This window comes from Acinonyx jubatus, chromosome A3 (genome assembly GCF_027475565.1).
Source record: "Acinonyx jubatus isolate Ajub_Pintada_27869175 chromosome A3, VMU_Ajub_asm_v1.0, whole genome shotgun sequence".
Classification (NCBI taxonomy): domain Eukaryota; kingdom Metazoa; phylum Chordata; class Mammalia; order Carnivora; family Felidae; genus Acinonyx; species Acinonyx jubatus.
In genome coordinates this window covers 13940657-13951342 of record NC_069388.1, presented here as the reverse complement: position 1 = coordinate 13951342, position 10686 = coordinate 13940657, and the positions used below count along the sequence as shown (strand labels likewise).

The 10686-nt window shown below is 52.9% G+C and overlaps 1 protein-coding gene across 1 annotated transcript; it reads right to left on the bottom strand.

Annotated features, from left to right (window-relative positions):
- Nucleotides 1-24: 24 nt before the first annotated feature.
- Nucleotides 25-2448, bottom strand: TP53RK (TP53 regulating kinase). The gene is made up of 2 exons (XM_027070257.2): nt 2102-2448; nt 25-565 (listed from the first exon to the last, which is right to left on the bottom strand). Exons 1-2 carry the CDS (start codon nt 2382-2384, stop codon nt 87-89), a joined length of 762 nt encoding a protein of 253 aa, XP_026926058.1. The 5' UTR covers nt 2385-2448; the 3' UTR covers nt 25-86.
- Nucleotides 2449-10686: the final 8238 nt, after the last annotated feature.

Genomic DNA, 10686 nt, shown 5'->3' with positions numbered 1-10686 from the left:
TATTTAGGTCTAATCTCATATTCGGAGCCTTCCTTCAAATTCCCTTTGACGCAAATGGCCAGCACGTCAGTACTTGTCAGACTCTTCTACCCGACCATGGACCTCTTTCTTCCTCTCAGGCGCACTTCATCTAACTTTTTTAGCACCGGCCTGGACTTTTTGGAGAAGGTGGAGTAGCTCTTCAGAAAGGCTTCAAACACAGCCTCGGTATTGGGGTGGGTACTGAGGAAGGCTTTCTCCAGCACGTAGAGGTCGACTCCTTTATCTTCTGGAAGTGCAGAAATGAAACTCAGCCCAAAGTCTATGAGCACGATGTTCAGCTGTCCCACGGGGGGTTTCAGCAGCATGTTTGAGGTGGTAAGATCACCATGAATCAGGTCTTCATCGTGCATTCGAGCCAAAACCTGCCCAACCGTCTTGGCTAAGCCGAGGAGACTTTGGGGAGTTTTTTCGGTCTCCATAGTGGATTGAATATAATCTCGAACAGTCACTGAACCTTCAATCTCTTCCATGTATAAGCAGTTGGAGGCATAGTCTACGAAAAAGACAACGGGGGCAGATATCCCTGCAATCAAGATACAAATTGTTATTGGATGAGATTCTCTCTTCATGTTAAGCTTAATTTTCAAAGATTGAGCCAGACTTTTACAGTGCATATCTGCTTGTTTCAGGGGAAAAAAAAAAATTTAGGAATGCTGCAGAATAGTACAATTTAACTCATCTGGAAGTTTCCCCGGCTCATGCCCTGCAGGGTTGAGCCTTAAGCCACCCCACAGCTAAGTTTAGTAGTGCCAAAACTCCCTCCTCCTTTCTACCCTTTATGACTGGATTGCATTTGTCATACTTACTCCCTAAAAACAAAACAAAGACCTAGAAGGGTAAGCATCGCCCAGTCAGAGTCGTTCTACCTGACCAGGACACAAACAGGCCAAGCAGTGCGCTAGCTGAGAGATTCATCTTTGCGTTCGAAAGGCCAGGTTCAAATCCTGGTTGCCTTCCTTTACTAGTTGTAGGACCTAAACGTCACATCAATTCTCTGAGCCTCTGTTTCTGTTTCCCTAACGCGGGAACAATACCTCCAGTAATGCAAAGAATTCACTGACTTCGAGTTTCAATGAATATTTATTGAATGACAATTGGGCCCACCACACTTTTCTAGATACTGGAGACCTATCAGTGGGGATACAGCAGGAAACAAAGCAGCCAATCCCTGCTTAGTGGACCTTACATCCTAGATCAGATGAAAACTGAAAATAGGAACACACAAATAGCTTCATCACATCCAAGCAAGGGCAAGAGATCTGTCTGCTTGCTGGCGACTGAATTTCCTCCAGCTCACCCAGCACCTAACAATGTCCTGGGGTAAAGCAGGTGCCTAACGAATGTTAATAAAAGAAAGGATGTGTGAAACTGAAAAGCCAGTGTTTCTGAGTCAGAGGCTATGGGCTGGGAGCCTGGCTGGGTCACTCACTAGCTGTGCAACCTTGGGCAAGTTACTTCCCCCGCCTGAGCCTCAGTTTCTCATCTGAGGACAAGGGATATACCGTGGTGGACAATGGTGTTTTAATGAAAAACTCAATATACAAGTTCACGGAGTCTAAAATCTACTGAGCGCTATGTACCAATCACGCACTCAAACATACTATGACTCACTCCCCTTTACAGGGGAGGAAACTGAGGCTGAGCGTAAATAATTTGTTGTAAGGCTACATGGGAAGCGGTCGTGTCGGTATTGGAACCCCGACAGCCTCCGCAGCGAGTTCGTACTTGTAATTGCACCGGCTTCTTAAAAGTCACGAACGTAAAGATAATGATCGAACACGGAGACGGTGCACATGGGGAAACCGAGGCGCGGGGCAGTTAAACGGCGTGCTCAACGCCGAGCGACAGTTAGAGCCGGGAACTGAACCAGGAGCAAGGGCTCCGGGACACGTGCTCGTCGCGGGTGCCAAGGCCAAAGAATGAAATGAACGACGAAGGCGGGGGGAGTGGGCGGGGGAGAAAGGCCGACACTTCCCAACTGAAGTTCACGCGGCGGGTACAAAGAGAGAGACTGAGGCAAAACGAGGCGCAGCGGCCTCCCCGGGCCGGGCCGGCTCACCTGCGCGGCGGCAGCGGAGCAGCGCCCGGGCCTCCTGCACCGTCCGCCGCCGGCCGAGCCGCGCTTCCAGCGCCGGGTGCCGGTAGCCCTTGGGGAAGCGGTGCTTCACCACGGCCGCGCGGCCCTGGAAGCGGCCGCGGAACACGCGCGCCTCGGCGCCCTGCTTCACCAGCTCCAGGCCGCTCAAGAAGCGGCTGCTCCGCTCCCGGGCGGCGGCCAGCGCCGCGGCCTCCGGCGCCGGATCCTCGCTCTTCCCAGCAGCCGCGGCGCAGGCGGCCGCCATGACTGCGCCTCGGCGCCGCCGCTCGGGGCCCGTCGGCTCTCTCCGGAGACTGCCGGTGACGTCACCCCTTCCGGCCCTCTTCGGCCACCATTGCGCCGGCGCTTCCGCCTCTGGACGTGGCCCCGCCTCCCACGTCCTCGGCGGTCTCCGTAAACCCTTGGCGGCGCTCGGGAGGCAGCGCTTCGACCTCCCGGGCTCTCGCCTGCAGCGCGCGGAGAGCCGCCCGAGGGGCCGAGGCGGCCCCGCCTCCCGGTCGGGAGTCGACGAACTGCCACCCGTTCTGCGGCTCTTTTCCGGAAATAGGATACCTACCGATTGTGTCCCCTCTTGGCTCTTCGGAGCGTGCTGGTTTGGGTGATAAATTATATGGTCACCCTGGTGGAGTGGAGGGTGGCGGCGAGTGGGTAGCGGTAAGATAGTAAATAAGGTAGTGAAGGGGCATCTGGGTGGCTCAGTGGGTTAAGCATCGGACTTCGGCTCAGTCGTGACTTCGGGGCTCTGGAGTTGGAGCCCCAGAGTCTGTGCTGACAGCTCAGAGCCTGGAGCCTGCTTCAGATTCTGTGTCTCCCTCTCTCTGCCCCTCCACCGCTGGTGCTGTGTCTCTCATAAATAAACATTAAAAAAAAAAAAAAAAAAAAAGACAGTTAAGAAGGCTTCTATGCAAAAAGAAGAAGGCTTCTGTGAACAGGTGACGTTTGAGCCATGTGGATGGATGCCTGGAAGAAGAGCATTCTGGGCAGAGGGGACAGCAAGTGCAAAGGCCCCGGGGGAGAAGTGTGCTTGGCATGTTTGAGCAAGAGCAGGTTATTGAACCTTCTCTATGCTTTAGTTTCTCGTCTACAAAATAAGATTGTGAATCATATCTATCACAGAGGGCTTTGTGAGGATTAAAGGAGTCACTAGAGGTAAAACCCATGGGACTATTACCAGGCACATAATAAGCATTCCATAGATTAAAGCTGTTATTATTTAGGGAGGACTTCATACAATAGCTATCAAGTTGACTCCCGGCATCCATTATTCAGAGGGAAGGGGCCTCCCGATAGCATTGTGTCCCGGGGCAACACCACACCCACCTTGAACTTTGGAAGACCCTCTGTTACTCCACATCTTGGCTGCCCGTGCTCAAACACGGGAGCAAGGTGGTTTGTGTGGCTTCCAGCAAGAACCCTGACTTGTACCGCCACTGAATGCCTGTGTGTTTTGGTTATTGCGAGGGTCCAGGATAAGTCGCTATAACACAGTGACCTAAAAATAACGGCTTCATTATGAGAGAGCTTCCTTTCTTTCTTATGTAAAAGTATAGATCGGTCATCCTCAACCGGTTGCTACCTTCTCTGAGTCTATCCCAGCTGTCCAGCACTCCAGCTGGCAAGAAGGAGGATGAGGGTGAGGACAGGCAGCTAAGAACTTGATCCAAAGTTCCACACGTCACTTCCACTCACATCCTATTGGCCAGAACGCAGTCACAGAGCCCCCGAAGCTGAAAAGGAAGCTGGAAGACATATTCGCTAGCAGGGCAGCCGTGAACCCAGCTAAAACTTGGGGAGATTATTACTAAAAGGAAGTAGGGGAGGAATTAGAACAGGGTGCAATTAGTAGACGGCCATAGGTTTGTGGGTTTTTTTAATGCTTATTCGTTTTTGAGACACAGAGTATGAGTGGGGGAGGGGCAGACACACACACAGAATCCGAAGCAGGCTCCAGGCTCTGAGCTGACAGCACAGAGCCCAACGAAGGACTTGAACTCAGGAACTGTGAGATCGTGACCTGAGCCTAAGTCTGACGCTTAACTGGCTGAGCCACCCAGGCGCCCCTAGACTGCCATAGTTTTGATATTTTAAGCTGAAAGTAGCAGATTGGTCAGCTAAATAGCTTACTCTGGGTAAACAATACGCTCATTTATTATCTGACGGAACAAAATTTTAGGAAGTAAGGGGTCCCAAGCGTCCTTCAGGCACTTTTTAATTTTAAGGACCCAAGGTCTTTCCATCTTTCTACCCTCGTGCCCTTCGCCAGCCTCAGCTTTGGTCCCTACACTTGTCATCTTATTGTCATAAGCTGGCCACCAAAGCTCTACACGTGATATGAAGACACAAACACATCTGTCTGAAGAAGAGAGGTGCTATGTCCTCTATATCTTTATTTGGGAAAAAACCCTTCGCTGGACATCCCTCCTCTCACACCGGGCTTCCTCTACAGGACATTGGCCACGACCGGCCCACGTGCCTTTGCTGTAACTGCAGAGGATGTGGGAAAAGTAAGGATCTGGCATTTAAAAAAATTTTTTTAACGTTTATTCATATTTGAGACAGAGCATGAGCCGGGGGGTGGGCAGAGAGAGAGGGAGACACAGAATCCAAAACAGGCTCCAGGCTCTGAGCTGTCAGCACAGAGCCCGATGTGGGCCTCGAACTCACGGACCGCGAGATCATGACCTGAGCCGAAGTTGGACGCTCAACCGACTGAGCCACCCAGGCGCCCCAGGATCTGGCATTTTGGGCCTGGACAGACAGAGACCTGCTCTAGAAGCAAGGAGGAAGGGAGCTAGGTACAAATATCATTTCTCCGAGGTTCAGATTCATCATCCTCAGAGCGAGGATAATTAGTTTTACTGTGGCAATTATTAAGATTAAATAAGATGTTGCTTGTGAGGGTGTGGATGGCAGACAACGCTGCATATGTTCCTTTTCCTTCTCCCATCATCGGGACCCTGTTTGAAATACTGAAGAAAGGCCCTTTCGTCCAAGGGTTGCTATGGCACCAGCCCTCAGCTCTGCAGTCCGTGCGCGCCGTTCACACACAGGGCGAGCCACCTTTTCAGACATCAGACCCTTTGTGTTGGCACAGTGTGGTTTCCAGCACCTTTCGTCAGCCCAGACTACTCAAAGCTCACCCGGAACAAATTCTATTTATAACGCCCGGTTTCCCAAGTTTGTGGCTTCATTATCATAATTGTTAGTGTCCACATAGACATCTCCATGGTTACCAAATCTGTCTGAACCCCTCCTTTGGAAAATCCACTGTACAAACATATTTGCAAGTCCCAAGCTTGCTATGGTCAGACTGGTTCTGGCTCCTATGGTAGGAAAACCTAGCTTAAAGCCTTTCATCGGCTCCCTATTGTGTTTAGGATTAAAGACCCACGAGGTCCTGCGTGGGACCCTATGTCCTTCTTCCAGGCTCGTCTCCCACCAAGTTCCCGTTTGCTCTCTGATCTTCAAACACATTTACTTGCTCTCAGTCTCTCATTCTTATCAGGTTCCCTCTTGCGACAGGGCCTTTGCACCTGCTGTTTCCTATGCCAGAAGTGCTCTTCCCTCCCTTTGTTGCCTCAGCCCATCCAGACATCTTTCCATGCTCAGCTCAAATGTCACTTCCTCAGGGAGGCCCTCTCTGACTTTTCAGAGCAGAGAAAACCCAACTTTTATGAGTTCTGGTGCCCCTTTTTTTTTGTATTGTCACAGACTTTCTTTTTTTGTTTGTTGGTGTGACTATTTCATTAGTGGCAGGATTTAGTTCCTCACAGGCTATTGCCTGGAGGCTACCCTCACCTTTTGCCATTTGGACCTCTCCACTGGGCAGCTTACATCGGAGAGAGTGAGTGAGACATCAGGAGAGGACGAACAAGATGGAAATTGCCATCTTTTATAACCTAATCTCTAAGATGACATTCATCACTTTTGCTGTCTAGGAAATGAATTAATAGGTCCTGCCCACCTTCAACGGAAGCCGTGTGTGAAGATGCTTGCCCAAAGGACCAATTAGATAATTTCCTTTCTCATTTGGGGGAAACAAATGAAGAGGGATTCTCTATTCTCTAGGGGAGATAGAGGCCGGCAGCAAGCACGTACCCACCCTCATGACTTTAATGCAAGTCACAGAGATCAGCAGGGCTCCAGGTGTCGCTGTCCCAGTGACTCAGTCTCAGGAGTCAACGCAGGGCCACTTGGAGCCACCTACTGGTTGAAGCAGTCCCAAGCCCACTTAGATTTCAAGGGATGGAACAAAGAATTTTGGAGCCATGGTTCAAACTGCCCCAGGCATTATTATTTTGAGAACTGTACAAGGGTCCTCTGGCTCAGAAGGAGTTGTCGATGCTTCTTTTTTTGCGGAGATGGCTGTGTGTGTGTCTGTGTGTGTGTGTGTGTGTGTGTGTGTGTGTGTGTGAGTGCACATGATCCCTGCTGGGTGAGAGTGTGGCTGTGGATGCCCATGGACGAGTGCGTTTGTGTGAACACGCATTGAGAGTTTGGAGAAGCCCGTGGCCGTGTGAGTGCTGACCTTAGATGTGCATTTTTGCTCGAGAAGGAGCATTAGTGGGGTGTCCCCAGCCTGGCTCCTTTCCAGAGCTCCAAGCTCATATATGGAATTGCCTACCTATTTCCACATGGATGCCTAATGAGGACCTTAACTGTCGCACAGCCAGAACCGAGCTCTGTCCCAAGCTGCTCCTCTCCCAGTCGGTGAGTCCTTCTTGAGTCTGTCTGCCATCTTCCTACTTTCCTCCACTCCCTTAGTCCACATCAGCCTCTCTCTCACCTCCCACCAGCCTCCGTCACTCGGGTCCTCCTGTTTCGGCCATTGCTCCCCGTAACCCACTGGACCTCCCCGATTCTTTCTGTGTCCGTTGGAATAAGATCCACATTCCCTACCCTGACCTCCCAAGGCCTTAACCGATCTGGCCTTGGCCAGCCCCTCCCTTGGGCTCTATCTGCTTCCACTCTCTGCTCTCCCCACCTCCCCCTGTGCTCCAGACACGATGGCCTCACTTCTGTTCTTTATACTCCACAAGCTCCCTCCATGGAGGCCTTCGCCTTTGCCCTTCCTTTTGCCTGGCACCTAAGGTCTCAGCTCAGATATCCCCCCTAAGGGCAGCTGTCCCAGGCCCCCAGCTGGAACAGCCACCTGGGCCTGTACATCCAGCAGCCTGGTTTCCTTCCCTGCCCAGCCCTAATCACTGTTGGTGCGTCTCTGGCTCCTGCAGTCATACTTCTCCGCTTCCCCCACGAGAAAGCAAACTCCACAAGAACACGCGCGCGTGCGCACACACACACACACACACACACACACGATCTGTCTTGTTTGGGCACCTAGGTGGCTCAGTCAGTTAAGCGTCTGACTTAGCCTCATATCATGATCTCATGGCTGAACCCGGCATCAGCCTCTCTCCCTCTCTCTCTCTCTCTCTCTCTCTCTGTCATTCCCCGACTTGCTTGCGTGCGCTCTCTCACTCTGTCAAAATAAATAAACTTTTTTTTTTAATTAATTACAAAAAAAAAAAAAAAAGTCTGTCTTGTTCTTCCAGCCCGTGGCTAAGGCCCACCACAGTGCCTGTGGGTACTTGGGAGGTGTCCCAACTGTCCCAACTGTCCAATGAAGGGTCAGGGAATCCAGGGAACGTCTGAGTGGCTGAACCAGGTATGTGAGTGTCCCGGTCCCAGTAGACACATGAGTGAGTGAGTGTGTGTGTGTGTGTGTGTGTGTGTGTATACACGCTGGAGAGGCCGGACTAGTAATGTGGGCTGCAGGGAGCACAGGGGAGAGGAGCATGTGGGGGTCCCCCACAACAGGGATGACAGTGGGCGGGAGCCAGGAGGAGCACAGTGGTTGGGGACCCCAGCCAGGCCGGGATGGTCCCGCACAGGGGGCCAAGGCCGCCCGGCCGACGTGGCGGTGGCGCTGTGGACAGGCGGGCGGGGAGGAGGAGGGCGGGAGGCGGGCCGGAAAGTTTGTCGGGCGACAGAGGCGGGGACTCCGGCGGGGGATGCGCCCCCGGCTCCGGCGCCCCCGCTCGCACGGGAGTCGAGCTCGCCATGGGTAAGTGGAGATCGGGCGCTGCCGCGGGGGAGCCCCGACGACCCCATCCGTGCGCGCCCCGCCCCCTGTTGCACCGTCCCCACCCCCCCCCCCCAACCACCCACTCGGGTGGGGACCGCGGGCCTGGCTGGCTGCGCGCTGGGAGGGGACGCGGGCGCACTTCCTTCCAGGCTCCTTTCTGCCCAGAAAAAAAGTGACCCGAGAGTGCTCTTTACTTGATACTGAGCTGCGGACCCAGGGCAGGCCCTCTCCTGACCGCTTCAAGCCTTACACCCACCCCCGGCCAGGGAGACCGCTCCTAGCCTGCAGATAAAGAAATCGAGGTTCCGAAAAAGAGCAAATTCATTCATCAGTTTGCTGACCACTTCTGTTGCCAGGCCTCCGGATGCTGCCGTGAGCAACGCGGGCGAAACTTCTGCTTCCGAGATATTCAATGAGGGAGACGGGGAGACTGGAATCCAGCACTGGGGCTGGGTGGGTGCGTGGGAGGGGAATAGAAAATTTCTTTGTTGCTACAGGGGACTAGGATCTCCATGTCGCTCTCTGGATCCAGAGCCTCGTGTGGTCGCTCCGTCATTCGTCCCTCTACTGTGGGACTCAGCAGGGAACAAAGTAGACGATAGTCCTCTCTTCCATGGAGCTGGCATTCCAGTTGAGAAGCTGGATGAGCAAGTAAATGAATAAAATAATCTCCAGGAGTGATAGAATGTGGGGGAACACACAAAATAAGGTCATGTGATACTGGAGAGGGAGGCGGCTTCTTTAGGTAGGGAGAGAGCAGAGGCCTGCCAGAGGAGGCACTGGAGCTGAGAAACAGGTTTGCTAAGATCTGGAAGAAGAGCTTCTAGGGGGAGGGATAGCACGTGCAAAGGCCCTGAGGCACGAGTGAGCTGGTATGGTCAGGCCAGTGCACCTGGAGCACAGTGGGCAAGGGGAAAAGGGTGGGAGGGAGGTCAGAGTTAGGCAAGGGGCTAGACTGTGTAGGCCTTTGTAGACCAGGGTGAGCGGTTTGAATTCTATTCCGAATGACAGGGGAAGCTGGAGAAGGCTTTTAAGCTGGGGTGGAACATGACCCTAATTGTGTTTTAAAAACTCAACTCTGGATCATTCTGTGGAGAATCGTAATAGCTAACAGTGGCTGTAAGCTAGACAGGCATCCAATGCAGATATGACTAATATCCACATTTGTAGATAGGGAAGCTCAGAGAGGTTAAGGGAGCTGCCCAAGGTCACACAGCTGTGGAGTAAAAAAGCTGGGATGGAACCCCAGCACTCTGGCTCCAGTCTGCATTCCTAAGCACCGTACCACCCAGCCTCTCATGCAGAGTCATGGCACAACTGATCACCAATTCCAGCTCTGACTCCAGAGTCCATGCTCTTAACCCTCAAGGCACACTGCCCCAGAGCCCGAGGGAATCCTGGGCCCAGAGAGGTCCTCCCAAGAACACTCAGCTTGACCTTGGTCCCTTGCACCTGCCCCTCCTACCCCTTTGCTGCCTCCTAAGTTAATTCAACAGCTGTTGACTGAACATCACCTAAGAACAGGACTGGGGCTGAGTGGGAGTGAAGGAGGGAGGTACAATCGAACTGGCACCGGGCTCTGTCCTCCCCAGAGACCCCATGCTGCTTTCCCGGGCTCCCTTTCTCAGGGATTGGGTCCTGTGTATAGACCTGGGTTCCAGCTCCCGTTCTCCCACTTCTGGGTCCATCATCTCGTCAACCTCCCTGGCCCTCGGCTTCCTCATCTATGGAACGACCCACATACAAGACGCTTATCACAAGGCAGCCATGAAAATGACGAGCAAATGCACAAAAAGGGCTCGGCCCCCCACCTACCCACGGTGAACGGTCACTTAACGTGAGCTTTCCTTTTTCATCACACCTAGTGTTGGGACTCTGGAGTCAAAGACTGGCCAAGGTGAGCCTCTGCTCTGTCACTTACAATACTGCCCCCTTGGGCAAATGTCTTCACCTCTCTGTGCCTCGGTTGCTGTATCTGTCAAATGGGAATAACAGCAGGGCCCATGTCATAGGTTTGCTGTAGGGATTAAGTCGGCTGATACAGATAGAGCTTCCAGAAGTGGCGGTCTGGCCGGCTGTGGTGAGTGCTCCCTAAGTATGAGCTGTGTTGGGACATTTGGAGGCCAGCCTCCCAGGTAAGGGTATTTGCATATTTCAGTTTTGCTCCGCCTTCTCCCTGGAGCTTCAGGGAAAGCCAGGGCAGATCTCCGGTAGGGGAGGGCCCCAATGCATTGTGACTTCTGGCTGAGATGCTGTTCCAGGGTCACCCAGGGGAGGCTCCCGGGGACTTGCAGCTGGTGATACAGCTACCCCAAACCCGACCTCTTGCCCCTTCCTCTACTCCCTGATTCTCTCCCTGGGAAGCCCTGTCCTCCACAGGGAAGGGCCTAGGGGATTAAGGGATTTCCTCCAGTGTGAGACAGCTTCACATACAACCTATATGTAGACGGATAGTTCATAG